Raw genomic sequence first — 18,453 nt, forward strand, 5'->3', positions numbered from 1 at the left:
CAGGGTTTATAAAGGCAAAAACCACAAGGAGGGGAGAGGGAATACATGGTTGCTAGGGTCAAGCTGACCTAAAGCATAAGCAAAACTAATATCAATTACAATCTTGACAGTAACAATTACAGTCTGGACATCAGTCCAGGTACTGACCTAAATCATATGTAGGACATAGAAAAATTATAATCTTTTTTTTTTTTTTTGATAGGCAGAGTGGACAGTGAGAGAGAGAGACAGAGAGAAAGGTCTTCCTTTGCCGTTGGTTCACCCTCCAATGGCCGCCGCGGCTGGCGCGCTGCGGCCGGCGCACCGCGCTGATCCGATGGCAGGAGCCAGGAGCCAGGTGCTTTTCCTGGTCTCCCATGGGGTGCAGGGCCCAAGCACCTGGGCCATCCTCCACTGCACTCCCTGGCCACAGCAGAGAGCTGGCCTGGAAGAGGGGCAACCGGGACAGAATCCGGCGCCCCGACCGGGACTAGAACCCGGTGTGCCGGCGCCGCTAGGCGGAGGATTAGCCTAGTGAGCCGCGGCGCCGGCGAAAAATTATAATCTTAACATTAATCCAGGTGCACCCTATCTGTTTTAAGCTTGAGCAGTTGTGCTAGGGGATTTCTGTGTTCTGCCCAGCAGGATGTAATGTACTGTTATTGTCTTAGTTTTAGACCATAGTCTCACAGTGGGGGGTGCTTTCTCAAGATGGAGTCTTGGGTGCTCTAAAGTGGAGTCCCTACTGTCAGGGTGCCACTTCAATTTGAGTATTGTATCCAAATTGCATACAAGGTTTTACAAAATCTGGGTATAAAAATTAGTAAGTTAAATGAAAAGATGAGAAAACATTTTAGAATATCTTAGGAATGAATTATAGCACTTTTTGTTTTGATATTAAATGACCACAAGTGAATATACAAAGACCAAATGCAATAAGACTTTCAAATTCTTCCTTATTCATTATTTATCTTTTTTTATCTTTTAAGTTAACAGTTTTATGTAGTATTTACCTTTCAAGTTGCTAAAACACATTATCAAAGTATTACATGTAAGCAATGCCTTTTTATATAGGTGGTCCCCTGGATTGCTTACCCACACACAAAATCCCACTAGTGCCCCACATTTAACTATTTTTGTATCATAGATTGTAAGAATTAGTGAAAGCCAAGATGAATCTTTACAATTGGAGGAACCCCAGCATAGCTCGTCTTTGGGCTTCATTAGAAAAAAAATACTCCTGTACTGCATTTCACATCTCTTCAAAATAGGAAGTGTTTTAGCAGCTTAAAGCTTTTTAAGTTATATTATAAAACTCATTTCACACTAGGGTTTCCTTTGAAATATAGTTTACATCTAAACTGATCACTACATACACGGTCATTTTAGCACAGGGGCAAACTTTAAAAACATTTCAGACCTTTAAAATTAGGCCATGGTATAAAAAAAGTCCATGGTATTATATTCAGCAAGGAAAACTTCCTATGCTACATGATTACACGTATCTACGTGGCTCTTTCTTCCTTAGGTACTCAAAACTTTCACAATTGCTCACTTTAAGCAAGCTTTTCAGTGAAGTTAAGAAGCTGAATCACTGTCAGAATAACTTGTGCAGTGCTGTGATACAAAAGATGTATTTGAAAGCTATTGAGGGGCCAGCACTGTGGTGCAGTAAGTTAGTCCTCTGCCTGCAGCACCCTCATCCCATGTGGGCACTGGTTCTAGTCCTGGCTGCTCCTCTTCTGATCCAGTTCTCTGCTATGGCCTGGGAAAGCAGTAGAAGATGGCCCAAGCACTTGGGTCCCTGCACCCACATGGGAGACCTGGAAGAAGCTCCTGACTCCTGGCTTTGGATCAGCTCAGCTCTGGCCGTTGAGGTCATTTGGGGAGTGAACCAGTGGATGGAAGACCTTTCTCTCTGTCTCTCCCTATCACTATCTGTAACTCTACCTCTCAAATAAACAAATAAAATCTTTTTTTAAAAAATGGGCATTGTTTAAAAAAAAAAAAGCTATTGAGAAAGAAAGCTCTTATTTGACTGTTTCTATAAAAAATGGTTTGGGTGCATTCGATGGCAGACAGCAGTTAAGGAGACCATTGGGGTATGCAGTGCCTCATTCTAACTCTTGCTTGTCCTTTTCACATTCACCACTACATAACTTGCTAAAGTGTGACTTATTGAGGAAAATTCACATTTTATTTTGGCAGTGCATTATGTGGTTGACATATTACTGATTTGAGTGTTTCTAGAACATGAGCTTTCAAAGGTTCAACTAATTCTCAATCCTTGTCTGTCTTAGGTTATTATCAATCTGGTTCACCAACTTTAAACAAGTCAGTCTACTGATCCATGAATGATAATCTTAGCCACTTTCCCCCACCAGACAATAGAAAAATTGTTTTCTTTACCCCTCCCCAAATCTAAACTTGAATGAAAATCTAAGTTTGAATGGTTTCACTTCAAAGTTACTCAGTTGGGAACAGTTGCTATTAAGTACAATTATTCAGTTATTTTAAGTTGTGCTGATACTACCATTCCATCACAAAGCAATTGAGATGTTTGATTACACTCATTGTTTTACACAAGTAGATTAAATTCACTAGTCAAATTTGTTTCAGACCAATTTAAACATTAGGACTTTATCTTTTGTTATACCTCTACTTTAAGGAAGTTTCATGTTGAATGCCATTATTTCTTTATTGGAAGGATTAAATGAACCAGGAACTCCGGTGGCTTGGTGGTTTGGGCTCCAGCATAGTTCTGATTAGCTCGTGGCTTAAAAAATCAACTAGGACCTGACAGTTTAGAGTTCCAGTTTTGATTATTTGGAAAATTTTTGTTTTTCCCTCCATTTTGCATGGCCTGCCATGCAGCTGCTAATGAGTTATAATCATGTCCTCTTTCTTGCTTTTTTTTTTTTTTTTTTTTTGACAGGCAGAGTGGACAGTGAGAGAGAGAGACAGAGAGAAAGGTCTTCCTGTGCCGTTGGTTCACCCTCCAATGGCCGCCGCGGCTGGCGCGCTGCGGCCGGAGCACCACGCTGATCTGATGGCAGGAGCCAGGTACTTCTCCTGGTCTCCCATGGGGTGCAGGGCCCAAGGACTGGGCCATCCTCCACTGCACTCCCGGGCCACAGCAGAGAGCTGGCCTGGAAGAGGGGCAACCAGGACAGAATCCGGCGCCCCAACCGGGACTAGAACCCAGTGTGCCGGCGCCGCAAGGCGGAGGATTGGCCTACTGAGCCATGGCGCCGGCCTGCTTTTTTACTTATGAACAGTCTTCATCTAGGAATTCTAATCCTTGTTCTGTTGTTGGTTCTTACTGACATTTCTCGATTGAGGGGTTGGAATGTTACACCTCTCCCCACCACCCAGCGTCAGCTTCTCTGTCACCTTTCAGTCTGCTTCTCCGTTTGCAGGGTGTCCACACACACACACACACACACACACACCCCGTTCTCTTCCTTGCTGCCAAGCCCATGGTAATAGGTGTTGTTTTCTGATCGATGGTTTCCTTTGTCTCAGTATGGAAGTTTTCATGGGCCGATCTGCTGAGTTCAGGGTAGGAGCTGAGGCCCACATCTGAGTCTTCTCAGGACACAAGGGTAAGAGAAGTCCTAGCCACTTCAGGCTCGGAACTACCGTGGCGACTCCTGCCTCTTGTGGTAGAGGCCCTGCCTGCCTTTCCAGGCATGGATCAGACGAAGCCCACAAGCATCGACGAGGCCAAAAGCTGACCACCTTAGCGTCTCTGACCTCCTGTGTTCACTATTTTTTTTAAGAGAGGAGGTTTTTTTTTTTTTTTTTTAAATTTATTTTACTTTTTTGAAAGAGTTACAGAGAGGAGAGGTATAGGCAGAGGGGGAGAGAGAGGTCTTCATCTACTGGTTCACTCCCCAGATGGCCACAATGGCCAGAGCTGAGCCAATCAAAAGCCAGGAGCCAGGAGCTTTTTCCAGGTCGCCCAAGAACTTGGGCCATCTTCTCCTGCTTTCCCAAGCCATAGCAGAGAGCTGGATCAGAAGTGGAGCAGCCGGGACACAAACTGGTGCCCATATGGGATGCCGGCACTGCAGGCTGAGGCTTTAACCCACTGTGCCACAGCGCCAACACCCCTGTAATCATTATTACTATGAGGATTTTTGTTAGATAATTGCTGAAAATTTGAATTCATTTGGCTGAGACCTGCTGCTCCAATCGTGCTGTGACATCTGGCCAGTAGAGGGCACTGTGCTGTTGGCCTGAGGTGTGCAGAGAGCTTGCAAAGTGTGAGTGTAGAGGTGGTGAAGAAAGTAAACAATTGATGTGACCAGCTTAGAGTTCACCATATAAGAGAAGACTGCTTTCACTCTGTGTCGTTGTCTCTTTCACACACACGCACACAGTATGGAAATGGATGAATGGATGGACTACACACTGTACACTTTGGGTGGACAAGAATAGGGAAAAGCTTGTTAGAGAACATAACCCCTTAGACTATTGGCTCAGGAGAGGAAAAAGATGTGGTTTGAGGAGAAGAGAGAAAGATGTTCTGGAATTTGGCAGAGGATGGAAAGCAACAGGAGTTCTGAACAAGAAGGGGAGAGCTTCGGGATAAAGAGGTCTCCATTTAAAGGGGAAGAATTGTACTTTCAGTGTCCCTGGGTGGTAAGTTACAGGGTAAAGATCCCATTGTGAAAACCAGGCTGCTCATCTCAAAGGGAAACTCCAAGGAAGGTACTGAAAGTTTGCACCGTGAGTGCTGCACTTAGGCTTGCGTCTTCTTAGTCTCCTGCAGGCACATGAGTTTCTTCTTTATCTGTGGTCTGGGGCTCTGTTGTTGCTGGCAGAAGGAAGCAGTTGTGGGGAGTAATATTAGATATGAGTGGTTACTAGATCTTTTTTTTGGCAGGAAGTAGTATAAGAACAGATGGAGTCTGTAGACTAACTCCATGTTCTAATAAACAACTCCTTATGTATAACCTTTCCAAATATAGCTGAAAGAATGGATTGTCCCTTGAAAGTTATATCTGGATACTATTCATGTTTATTTAAAATATTAAATTATTATTAAACTAATACATGTAGGTGGCTAAAAATTCAAGTACTTTGGAAGGGCTTATCACGAACCTCAGTGATCTCCAGCCCATCCCAGCCTGGCCCTGTTCCACCAAAGGCAACCACTTTGAAGTCTTTCTGGTTGTAATTCTTTGGTGGTTTCCCCCATATTTCAAACAATTAAACTTAGAAATATGATTTTCACTGTATTTTTAAGTTAAGTGTAGAAATGATCTCTTGGAATTCTCTTGAAGATGAAGATTTAGTATACTTCATTCAGGGCCAAGTAGTGAAGTAGTATATCATGTTTGCCTCTTTCCTGTGGCATTTGCTTTTCCTGCCTCATTTTTCCTTTTCCTTTTATTTTTTTCTTTTTCTTTCTTTTTTTTTTTTTTTGACAGGCAGAGTTAGACAGTGAGAGAGAGAGAGAGAGAGAGAGACAGAGAGACAGAGAGACAGAGAGAAAGGTCTTCCTTCCGTTGGTTCAACCCCCAAATGGCCGCTATGGCTGGCGCCTGCGTCGATCCAAAGCCAGGAGCCAGGAGCCAGGAGCCAGGTGCTTCCTCCTGGTCTCCCAGGCGGGTGCAGGGCCCAAGCACCTGGGCCATCCTCCACTGCACTCCCGGGCCACAGCAGAGAGCTGGACTGGAAGAGGAGCAATCAGGACAGAATCCAGCACCCCAACTGGGACTAGAATCCGGGGTGCTGGCGCCGTAGGTAGAGCTGTGGCGCTGGCCTCCTGCCTCATTTTTCTATGTAAACAACTGCCTATTAACCCTTATTTGTTTCATCAGATTGGTATTTTGTATCCATCAGTATGTTATGCCACTTCTCTATATGCAAGGGATCTTCAAAATGCTAATGAAAAATACATATTACAAAAAATTTATGAATTTTTTACAACAAAATACATTTATCTTTTAATTCCATTTCCAAACTTTTTGAAGTTCTTTGTTTTTTAAAAGTGTTCTCTCAAGATAACATCTCAATTCTACTTCCCCTTCATCGTCTCTCCTAAGATCCCTTCCCTGAGAAACTGGTTGCTCTATGGGTGTGTTATAAAGCAGTCATACCAGAACCTTCTTGCTAAGGAGGGTTCCGGGATTTGTGGATACTATATGTGTCTGTGTGGCTTCTTCTTTTCTTTTTGATTGCTGTCTACTCTTGTTGAAGCACCTCTTGCCATAGGGAGCTTCCTTAGAAAGCGTATCTGAAAAGTCAGTTTGAGTTTTTGATAGCTTGGCTAGGTATAGAAATCTAAAGTGTTCTAGCTGTTTATGTTGCTACTAAAAAGTTTAATGTCCTATTTTTCCTTTGCATAAATAAACTCATTTTGATAAACTATTAATTTAAAATTTTTGGCATGGGTCTCTTACTGTTTTGGATACTTTCTGAGCTCCTTCAATAAGAAACTATATATTATGGGTTCTAGGAAATTTTGTTGTATAATTTTTATTTAATATTTATTTTATTTATTTTAAAGGCAGAGTTATATAGAGAGAGGGAAATACGCAGAGAGAAAGATCTTCCAACCACTGGTTCACGCCCATCTCCCCATAAGAATTTCCCCTGCCTGATGATCTTTAAAATGGGACATTGATTTTTTTCCTGTCTTTGAACTTGAACTGAAATATTAGTTCTTCTGAGTTTCAAGTTGCCAGTCTTTGGACTATGGCTACACTATTGGCTTCCCTAGGTCTCCAGCTCAGGACGTGCTGGAGGCCATAGTTATGTGAGCCAATTCCTTGACAGCTCTTTCTTTCTTTCTTTCTTTCTCTCTTACACACACACACATGCACTCAGCCATGGGGATATGTTCTAAGTAATGTATCATTAGGTGATTTTTTAAAAAGATTTGTTTATTTATTTGAAAGGCAGAGTTACAGAAAGGCAGAAGCAGAGACAGAGAAAGGTCCTGCATCCACTGGCTCACTCCCCAAATGGCCAGAATGGCTAGAGCTGCACTAATCCAAAGCCAGGAGCCAGGAGATTCTTCTGGGTCTCTCATGCAGGTGCAGGGGCCCAAGGACTTGGGCCATCCTCCACCACTTTCCCAGCCCACAGCAGAGAGCTGGATCAGAAGAGGAGCAGACGGGACTCGAACCGGCGCCCATATAGGATACTGGCACTGCAAATTGTGGCCCCACCCACTATGCCACAGTGCCGGCCCTTAGATGATTTTTGTCATTGTGCAGACAAACCAAGATGGATGTGACATCACTGGGTGATAGAATCTTAGGGGACCACCATGGTAGGTGTGATCTGACACTGGTTGAAACATTGTTATATGGCACATGACTGTATATGATCTTTTTAGGTATAGACAGTGAGAAGGAGAGAGAGAGAGAGAGCGAGCCAACCACTGCTTCAACCCAGTGCCAGTTTGGGATGCCATGCTGTAGGCAGAAGATTAACCTACTGTGCCACAGTGCTGCCCCCCTACCCGAATATTTTTGATCCACGATTGGTTGCATCCATGGATGCAAAGCCTATAGCTTTGGAGGGCTGACTGTATGTCTGTTATGTATATTTTTATCCCATATGGATCTCCTGTTGGTTATTGGTAAGGAGAACCCTTACTAACCCTTATTAGTTAAGGAGAACCCTTACTTGTTGTTAGGGCTGGATTACTCTCTTAACCATGTGTTGAGGTGTCTTGTCAGGAAACAGTTGAGAAGGCAGAGCCTGTTCCCTGACCAGGGCCCTTTTACAGGTAGGAGCCCCGTCCTCCTCTGCGGGTCCCTCTTGCTGCAGCTCATACTTGGAAGGGGTTACCTTGCCCAGTGCAGAAAGGAGTCTAGTTTAGAAAAAAACCAACCCTTTGCAGGTGATTCATCCCATTCCTAGTGTGGCTGTGTGTTTCTATATTGCTTTTTGCTGTGTTAGTGGTGTCCTTGCGGGCAGGGATGATAAATGTGCATCAGTTTTACAGTTGTGCATCCAGCGCGAGGTAGTCCTGAAATTAGACCCTATAGAATCTACACGTAAAGATTTACTTTCCTCATGTCCCTATTGTAAATTTCAGCTGAACCCAAACTAAGTGCATATTTCTACCTTAGGAAACCTTGAGTCAAATGCTTCAATTTTATGTGCTTTTCCATATGCGTGTGATAAAATAACAATAATTTTAATTAGAGATAAGCCTTTGAATCAAAATTTGGCGTTTTTTCAAGAAATGAAGAAAAAATGGATAGCTTAGCCTGCCTCACATTTTGTTTTGAGATCTGTAAATTCCTTTGACTCTTTGCACCACGCAGGACTCGTGGATCTTGCTTTCCACCCAGACCTGAGTCAAACATCCGTGCTTTCTATCCTGGGCAGCCCTGTGAACCGTTCACTTTACCTCCTGCTGCTCCCCTAACTGGCCTGCTCCAGTCTCGCTTTCCATCTGCTCCTGCAGTTGCCGCGGCTCCTGGCTTGCTTGGCCAGTGTCCCTTCCGATTCATTACATTCTCACCTTACAAGCAGAGACGCTGTGGCCTCCTAAGAACTGAGACAGAGGCAGCAAGAGCAGGATGGGCGTGGGCACTTATGTTTGGACAGCTCGATTTCATAGCCCTTTCCCTCCATATTTGTGTTCCAGCATGTCAACTCATAGGACAGCCTGAAACCCTTTTTTTTTTTTTGGTAGCTTTTTAAAAATATTTATTTTCTATTTATTTGAGAGGCAGAGGCAGAGATAGAGAGATGCCCAGCTGGGGAAGGCCATGGGCTTTGCTGTCGGTTGGAATGTCCTCTTCAGTGACTGCCAGCATGCAGGTGACATTCATCATCCGTGGATGTTAAAGAGGACCCCTGCGGAGGGCTTTTGCTTTTAGTGGTCTCATTCTAGCTCTCTTCTCTGAGTTAGTCTTACGTACTCTTGACGGATATGTGAAAACATTAATAAAGACTGAACAGCCTTCTCGGGACATTGTGTTACCTACTTGTTATCTTCAACTTCCTATAATCCAGAACTCTGTGCTGAGTGACTGTTTGGGAGGAAGAAGGTACATGGTATTGTCCAGGCATTGGCTGGAGTTGAAGGCTTTCAGAACATCGTGGTGGAACTCAGCTGACGAAGGCAGCTTCTTGGGGAGAAGTGTCCATGGGTTCTGTGGGGAGCAACTCGGACTAGACTGTTACTCGAATTAAGACTTATTCTATGCATCTGCTCTCCCACAGTATGGCGCTGGGAGAGGAGGAAACAGCTTCTACACAGCTGCCTCCAGTTCAACCAATAAACAGCAGGACCTGCTCCTGATTGGAGGAGAGCAGTGTACTCGGCGTGTGGGTAGCAGAGTTGGGATTGGTGGAAGAGGACTATAAAGGAGGAGAGAGACAACATGCACCAGGAACATCTAAGAGGAACACCTGAGGAACATCTGAGCAGCCCCCGAGAGAGCCGGCCGGCAGTGTGCCGCTCCCCCGCGGAAGTGGGGAAAGTGGCAGGGGGAACCGCCCTTCCACGGAGGTGGAAGGGACGGTAGCTAACCCGGGAAGAACCAGCAGCAAACCCGGGGAGGGCCGAGCAGACAAAAGAACAGCGCAGGGTCCTGTGTTGTTCCTCCGCGAAGACGGGGAGCGACATAATGGTGCCGTGACTCGGATAAGAAGCCTAGGCAGGGTTTAGTGTCGTTCCTCCATGAAGAGGGGGAGCGACAGGTTCTTGCTGTGTGCTGTGTTCTGGAAGTCGGACTGGCACAAAGCTTGCTGATCGAGTGGTGGTCAAGTGGCCATACACCCATATTTTGCCAGGTCCTATTTTCTAATCGGTTGTTTCCCAGGTCTGCAGGGTCCTAAGAGTGGCCAACAGGAGCGGGTTCTACCTGTGTGGATGAGTTCCACCCTGATGAGTCACATGTTCCTGGCGAGAGATTTGCCCATAGATAGAGTGGTCGGTACTGCTGCAAAGGAATGCATGATATTCTGTTGACCTGCGTCCTCTAAGCTGCAGTTAAGAAATCTTCGCGCCGTGAGCTCCGGTGTACATGAATTGATGTATTTTTCATACTCTTTAACGAGCTTGGCATCAGCTATATTAGTCTGTCTATCAGAATTTATGGTGACGTGCTGTTTCCCCACAGGGTTACATAAATGAGGAAGGGTTCCAGGTAAGCACATTTCCAGCTCATTCAGTGATTTCCCTTCAAGTGTCAGATTCTTTAAGAGGAGCTGTTTTAAAGGAGGTTTTCCTTTAATGTGTTGTACATCTTTAGCACTTTACACAGAAGAAGGCTAAAACGGTGTCTCCCAGGCAGATTCTCATCCCTGTGTGCTCTTGTATCGTGAGGGTGATTTTCCCTGAAGCAGTGGCAGTAAACACCACACCAGGCTGCTTTCTCGTCCCATCAAATGACTTGCGGCTGTTGTCTTTTCTGAGGTGTCAGCTTTGGCTTTATCTTGTCATTCCAGAGTTGGATGCAGTCAGTTCTTACTGCCGTACACATGCCTCTGGCGTGTTCCATCTCCCGAGCCCTTCGGCCTGTTTGGTGCTTCTCATTTGCTGTGCATTTGAAACCTGCTAGATAATCTTTCTGGAGTGTATTTCATTGAAGTGGAGGCTCAGAGTCATGCCTTGGGGGTGGGGAGAGAGAGAGAGAGATGGTTAAATTAGGTAGATGCTTTTCTGTGCAAATTTGAATAAGCCTGTGAGTAGCCAGAGGAGCTTTGGTTCATGTTACCCTTTAGGTTTATGCCTTAGGCTTATTTTGTTGTTCCTCAACTGTCTGTGGGGTGCTATGTGCTGGGAACATAGGGAGTTGATGTGAACGTTCTTGCTCTTCTCATAATCTGTTCTGGGGCTAGGGAAGTGACACAGTTCTCTCTCTCTCTCTCTCTCTCTCTCTCTCTCTTTTTGACAGGCAGAGTGGACAGAGAGAGAGAGAGAGACAGAAAGATTTTCCTTTACCGTTGGTTCACCCTCCAATGGCCGCTGCGGCTGGTGCACCACGCTGATCCGAAGCCAGGAGCCAGGTGCTTATCCTGGTCTCCCATGTGGGTGCAGGGCCCAAGGACTTGGACCATCCTCCACTGCACTCCCGGGCCACAGCAGAGAGCTGGACTGGAAGAGGGGCAAGTGGGACAGAATCCGGCGCCCCGTTTGGGACTAGAACCCGGGGTGCCGGTGTCGCTAGGTGGAGGATTAGCCTATTGAGCTGTGGCGCTGGCCACAGTTGTCTCTCTCTCTCTCTTTTTTTTTTTTTTTTGACAGGCAGAGTGGACAGTGAGAGAGACAGAGAGAAAGGTCTTCCTTTGCCGTTGGTTCACCCTCCAATGGCCGCTGCAGCTGGCGCATCGCGCTGATCCGATGGCAGGAGCCAGGTGCTTCTCCTGGTCTCCCATGGGGTGCAGGGCCCAAGGACTTGGGTCATCCTCCACTGCACTCCCGGGCCACAGCAGAGAGCTGGCCTGGAAGAGGGGCAAGCGGGACAGAATCCGGCGCCCTGACCGGGACTAGAACCTGGTGTGCTGGTGCCACAAGGCAGAGGATTAGCCTAATGAGCCGCGGTGCCAGCCCACAGTTATCTCTTAATGTTTGCGGAGGATGGGTTCCAGAACCCACATGGATGACGGCATCTGAGGATTTCATGTTGTTATGTGTAATGGTGCAGTATTTGCATATAACCTATGCACAGCCTCCTGTATACTTTAACTCATGTCTCGAATACTGATAATACCTAATGCAACGTGGATGCTACTTATATGGGTGTTTCATGGTATTGGTTAGGGGATAACGGTAAGAAAACAATTCCTACCTAGTCAGTACAGATGAAAATTTAAAAAAAAAAAATTAAACCTGATTGTGGAAGCTGTGGATACAGAGCAAGGCAGAGACTATATGGCACAAGAATAAACATCCTGTGAGCTTGAAGGTAGCAGAAACATTTTAAATTTGCCCAAACTTAATGAAGATACAGGATATGGGAGGGTAGGAAGGGAAAGACTGATCATGGGGAAGACAGGGAGAGTGTGCGTGAAGGTGGCCAAGCAAGGGAGTGTGGAAGGAGTGGAATTTATTCATTGTGATTGAAGCATAAAACCTGTGGCGGTCATGTGCACAGGGGCAGTTGAGCTGTTGTTCACCTGCCTGCGGGTCATAGCACACAGCTCCTGGAAGGTGGGTACCTGTGCCTACTTACATAGTGTGACGGACGGCTACACAGCGCATGCACATCAAAGTTTGAAAACAAAATCACAATGGAGATTTTCTGATCAGACAAGCCTTTTGCAAAATATAGTTCTTGTCCTGAGTTTGGAAACATTTTGTTTTAAAAATGTTATGTTTTGGAAACTTTGGGTTTTGTTACAGTTTTCGTAGAGTTTGCAGCTGCACCTGATGGTAGTGTTTTTCTTTTGTGCTTCCAGTACAGCCAAGTACAGCGTGTTGACATTTCTACCTCGATTCTTGTACGAGCAGATTAGAAGAGCTGCTAATGCCTTCTTCCTCTTCATTGCCTTATTACAGGTAACGCTTTGTAAAGGTTACTTAAAATTTACAACCTTAATTACAATCAGGTTTCACTGACTTGTTGGTAAACTGGAAAAGTGATAGTTAAAATATTCAAATACGGTTTTCTTTTTCTAACTGCATCCCTCATTGTTTGATCATGAACAAACATGATCTTTGCATAGAGACTTTTTTGTACTACTTTAAGGTTAACTGCAGTTACTAAAGAGGCATTGAAAAATGGCCCCCAGGTCTACTTTGACCTCTTTGTCTGTTCCAGATACATAGCCAGTGTGGGATAAAAAATTAAAAAAGATGTGAGGTACAAAGCTAGTTTTTACAGTAAGGTAATCGTCTTTGTGTCTCAGAAATGAAACAACTGCAAAAGAATGGCTGTGAGTGCTGTGGTTTCTTTTTCTTGGAGAGGGTTCTGACATGTCACCTTCCCTCTCTGGTCTCTTGTCTTGCAGCAAATTCCAGATGTATCTCCAACAGGACGATATACCACCCTGGTGCCATTGATCATTATTTTAACAATTGCAGGCATCAAAGAGATTGTAGAAGATTTTGTAAGTGTTTATTTTGGCGTATAAAAAACATTCTGTGGGATATAGCAGACCCGTGGACTGCTTTGGGTGGCTGGCGTGTTTAAGATGGGAAGCAGCCTCTCTAGACTCCTGGGAATATGTATGCAGACTATATTAAGTACTAACACAGTGTCACTGAAGCGTTCACAGTTTGTTTTCAAATGTTAGCTCTCTGAAACTCCTTTGAGTTCTGTCAAATATCCTGTGTTAGGGCTTGCTAAGTTGGGTAGCCAGTGAAGCAATGTGTTATGGTGTTAGCTAGGACACCAGCACTGTGCCTGCTCTACCTGAGGTCTTTTACAGTTGTCTGTCTTACTGCTCTCTCTTACCCTTGTGTATCTGCAAGTTTGTTGAGACAACCCTATTCCTGTTCTTTTTTTTTTTCCTTTTCCCTCTTTCCGTCTTTCTGTCCCCAGCACACACACAAACACATGCACTTGCTCTTGCAAACCTATGTACATCTTCTTGGGAGTAGGTAGGTAAATGAATGTAATACAGATCAAAACAAAGTTTATTAGTAAAGTTAATTCAGTTGTTTGTTCTTGGCTAATCACCCTGAGTAATTTTTAGTCTGCTCTAAAACCAATGAGAAATGAGAAATTCTATAATCTAGAGTGCCACACCTGAAGTTTAGTCACTGGAACTGGAAAATAAAACCTTTGATCTGAGTTTTACAACATGAGTGCTGTTTGACTGTTAGCTTCTTTGTACCCTGTTTTTTCCCCTGGCCTTATTGTTTGATATTTCAATTATTCATCTGGAACTTGTGAGTATAAGAGCTCTTTTTTTTCTTTCTGTAACAGAAGCGACATAAGGCAGACAATGCTGTTAACAAAAAGAAAACAATAGGTAAGGCACCAGGCTGGACTACTCTTTCCATTATAAACTTAAGTATAAGACCTGCAGTTGAGAAATTCTGAATAGTTAATGATACTGAGGCAATTTGAGAAAATTATCTGTACAACTCTTTAAAAATAACAAATCAAAGAATTGTCCTTACAATGAAGATTTGAATAGGATTTGTATATTTTAGGATTTTAGAAAATGTAATTTTTAGGAACTAAAGACTTTTTTTATGTCCTTACACATTCCAAGCGTGTACATCCTTGGTTTATAATTCCCTACCTCCCTATTTCTTCTTTTTATTTTTTTTGACAGGCAGAGTTAGACAGTAAGAGAGAGACAGAGAGAAAGGTCTTCCTTCCGTTGGTTCACCTCCCAAATGGCCGCCACGGCCGGCGCGCTGCGCCAATCTGAAGCCAGGAGCCAGGTGCTTCCTCCTGGTCTCCCATGCGGGTACAGGACCCAAGCACTTGGGCCATCCTCCACTGCACTCCTGGGCCACAGCAGAGAGCTGGACTGGAAGAGGAACAACCGGGACAGAATCCGGCGGCCCAACCAGGACTAGAACCTGGGGTGCTGGCGCCGCAGGCGGAGGATTAGCCTAGAGAGCTGCGGTGCCGGCCCCTATTTCTGCTTTTTATACTCTTGATTTCTATGATACCAGCTCTGTTTTTTGTTTTTTAAAAATTGTTTAACAGCAGGCTCTTTTCCTTCTGGACTGAATGTATATTTAATTTACATACATACATAAACATTGATGTGTATATGTTACAGAGGTACAGGGAATGGGGGCTCCATTTTTGGGGGTGAGGATGTCATACCTTTCTGTCTAAGGATGAGGTACGTGAGAATTCATCATGGAATTTTAAAAGGAGCTCTTTGAAGTTTAGAAATGATCCCATTTTGATTATCACCAGTATTAACTGACATTGTTTCTTCTTTTTCAGTGTTAAGAAATGGTATGTGGCATACCATTGTGTGGAAAGAGGTAAGAACTGATGTTAAGTATGGGCTTGGGCACTTGTAGTGAACTGCTGGCCCTCACTGCAGCACAGAGCTGTGCTGAGTCAGGGCTCATGTGGTTCTGAGCTCTGCTTAGATGCGAGGCACACTTCCTCCGTCCACACCCCTTGGGAAGGTGCGCCTGGGAGTCAAGCTGGATTTCCGTGTACCTGTGGATATTTCTGAATTCTCAGAACACTGCCTAATTTCTACATCTGTATGGATGCAGATTTTTTTTTTTTTACCAATTTTGCGTTGTTCTCTTAACCTAAAACTGAATTTTGAATTTTTTTTTTTTAACTTTTGATATTCTCACTTCTAACGCCCTGCGGCAGGGCAGAGAAGCCTGAAACACAAAGGCAGGGGCAGGGAAGCCAGCTCATCTTGTTCCTGAGGCAGCGGTGGTTGGACATGACCAGTAGGTGCTGTTCCCAACTTTACAGTCACAAGGAAGGGATTGCTGACTGTGTGCTGTGCACGTCCGTGGAAGTAGGAAGTTTGGAAGGTCCTCAAATGGTGTGCTTGCTTGCCTGTTTCTAGTGATGAATGGAACATTTAGAAGAGATCTGCTGTACCATCTGGATATGTTGTTTTTGTCTCTGATAAAATGAGCTTCTTAAGAGAGCCTGTTTGAGCCAGGCCTTCTTAACAGACCTGGGCTGTTTTGTGGGATGACTCTCAGTAGTCCAGCGTCTGAAGCTGATTAGTCCAGTTTCCAGAGAACACAACTTTTCGGAAGAGTAACTTACAGTTTTTTTCTTGCTTGACGTTTATTAAACATGGTTTTCCAAATGCCTCTTCTGGCCTGTAACATCTGAGAGAATGCCCACGAGAAGACACCTGCAGCATTCACTTTGTTTTACGAGAACCAGCCTCCGTTGGTACACAGTTCCCCTGGGTAGTGTTTTGCAGCAACTCGGTATCCTCTGTAGCAGTCCGGAAGTCCTGCGCTGCAAACATCCGTCGCCTCCCTCTCCTGTGGCAGTGAAGTCAGGTGGTTCTCAGTCAAGAGGTTGGGGATTCTTGACATCACAGAGGGAGAAATGTTCCCCATGCTGCAGGAATTCAAAGATTTCTACAACACTGGGAATTGCCCTTCTCTTTCTGTAGGGTTCCTCTTGCTGTTCCTTCCTCCAAAATGTACCTGCAGTGGCTGAAATGAAGCATGATTTGGATTTTACTTGAAAGAGCAGGAGAGAGAGTGGTGGCAGATTTCTGCATCCAGGAGTTGATGGCTTTAATAGCTCCTAAAGCTCAGTACTGTGTCCCCCACACATGTGGGGGGAAGGCAGCGATAACAAAACACTGGTTACATGCTACCTGCATTCTTATGTCAATTCCAAAAGTGTTTTGATTGTTTGTTTAAATGAAGCTCTTTGCATGTGCCAAAGACTGTGCCAGGCATGGTAAGAATAGAGCTTGTCCTTGAGATGTCCTTGAGAAATCTTGCATGCAGTGGGTCTCTAATTTTGGTAGGTGTCATAGCCACCCGGAGGGCTACTCCAACACAGGTCACTAAGCCCAATGGCCAGACTTTCTAATTTAGTGCGTCTCAAGTGGGGCCCTAGAATTTTCATATTTAGCAAGTTCCCACATGAGGTTAATGCTTTTGATTCAGGGAGTACACTGGAGGACTACAGGTGTAGTGGAAGAGACAAGAGCTGACTATATTGCAATGCAGTGACTGAGCTCTGTGCGGGGTGTATGTCAGGTGCTCTGTGCAGGGTGTGTCTCAGGTGCTCTGGGGACATCTGTGAGGGGCAGCTAATCTAGACCTGCTGATTCAGGTCAGGAAAGGCTATCCTTGGAAGAGTTGTACAAGCCAGAGGGCGCCAATCTGGGAGGTGTCTGGAGAGCCAGGCCTAGCTGTACAGGGGGTGTGAGGAAGGGAGTACGGAAGAGGGCAGCAGTACCAGGTGTCAGAGCTGTCAGGCCAGGGGGATTGGCTGCCCTTCAGGGCCCCAGAGCACTAACAGTCTAACGTGAAACACTGAAGGTCAAGACAGCCAGCCCCAGCTATCGCCAACCAGTGGGGGAGCACTGAGGGGCAGCTCTCTGGCAGATCTCAGTAGCTTTAACTGATTTTGACCCAATCTTTTAGCATCTTAAAATTAAGACGCTTGCACCCTGTGAGGTTTGCAGTGGGTTCAGTCTTTTCCACTGTGCTAATTCTGTCAGATGGCATCAGACATACAAGAGACAGTCACGCATAAGAACATTAAGTAGATAGAGCATTTCAGACAAAATCACAAGGAACTTGTTTATCTTGTACATGAAACTTCTTAGTATTTGATTACTGGGATCTAAATGTCTCTTTATTTAGGAAGTCAAAGGAGGAGAAAGCCATAATTTGTCTTGTCCTCCCACTTTGAATTAAAAAAAAAACAGTTCTTTTTCCTTTTGAATATATGACTAAGTTTTCTCTTGCATTTTAAAACTAATTGCTTCTGATTTTTCTATGTAATTAAGCCATTCATATAAAATATTTTTACTTTTAAAAAACACTTTCAATTTACATTAGTATCCCTAGTTTTTATACTTAGGCTGCTAAAATACTTCTACTCCTGTAGCATCTGTTTTTTAACTTCTCTTTGTGATGGAATATAATAATAGGTTGTTCTTTTGCTTTTAAATTGCATACTAACTTGTGTCTTTAAATTGGATACTAACTTAGAATATGAAGTGGTTCTACAGTTTAATTTTTACTGTTCTTTTCTGTGTTGAACCCAGTTTCACAGACTTCCCCATAATGTGACAAGCAATTCACAGCAACAATAGCACACCTTTCAGTACCCCTGCTTTTTTTCCCAACCAAAAATTAAACTAGGCACTTACTAGCTTATAAAACCCAGCAGTTTTCCCACTAGTATCACATCATTTGAAATCCTTGATTTCTAAGAGATAAGCAACGTGGTTAGAACAGGAAACAGAAAACATAGGAGCCAGTTTTACCATTTGCAGTGACTGCTGCACTGGGAAAGTTGTCTGCCTGTATTGTCAGAGAATGCTGATGTCCTGGACTTTCATACTTGCAGTGTCCATCCAGTTACATCCATGCTGATGGGCTACCCTTAACCTGCGCTCGTTGCATGCCGGATACTGCCCATACTGCCCGAATCACTGCATCCACCAAACGAGGCCAGAAGTGTTGATACGGGGAACTAAGCAGGAGTTAGATGGGGGTAGATGTGCTGGGGTTTCTGCCAGCCCTGCAGTGCAACGTTACCCCCTCACCTGTCGGATTTATACACCCACCATCCCTTGATGCACCTGTGTCTCACTTGGGACCAAGAAGGAAGAGACGCCGTGATGGCCATGTAGAAGTTCAACTCCACGTGGTGGCGCCACTGTGTATGCTGTGTACACTGGTGTGTCCAGACTCCGCCCTGTTTTTATGTTCAATTAAGGCACCACTCGTTGTCTCATCAAAGAGACTGAGAATGTGAGAGAGGCTCCCTTTTGCCCTTGGCCATGCCTGGGGATCCTTCCCTACCTTCCACTCTCTCTCTGTTTAGGCAAGGATCTGGCCCACTCATGATACGTGTCTCTCCAAGTGGAGTGGCCCACAACTCACAC

General features: G+C 44.6%; 1 protein-coding gene across 12 annotated transcripts in view; it reads left to right on the top strand.

The window, feature by feature from the left end:
* ATP8A2 (ATPase phospholipid transporting 8A2) overlaps positions 1-18,453 on the top strand; it is a 726,614-nt gene that overhangs the window by 194,442 nt on the left and 513,719 nt on the right. For 11 of the 12 annotated variants that reach the window (XM_089304392.1, XM_089304401.1, XM_089304402.1 and 8 more), the window contains 4 exons: positions 12,364-12,463; positions 12,916-13,014; positions 13,836-13,881; positions 14,823-14,863. In XM_089304392.1, coding sequence (XP_089160518.1) covers positions 12,364-12,463; positions 12,916-13,014; positions 13,836-13,881; positions 14,823-14,863 — 286 coding nt within the window. Of the gene's footprint in view, positions 1-9,317; positions 10,110-12,363; positions 12,464-12,915; positions 13,015-13,835; positions 13,882-14,822; positions 14,864-18,453 lie in introns of those variants that run through there. The other variant, XM_089304399.1, reaches the window with a different exon arrangement.

This window comes from Oryctolagus cuniculus, chromosome 9, assembly GCF_051225735.1.
Source record: "Oryctolagus cuniculus isolate XC-2025 breed Fujian yellow rabbit chromosome 9, ASM5122573v1, whole genome shotgun sequence".
NCBI lineage: Eukaryota > Metazoa > Chordata > Mammalia > Lagomorpha > Leporidae > Oryctolagus > Oryctolagus cuniculus.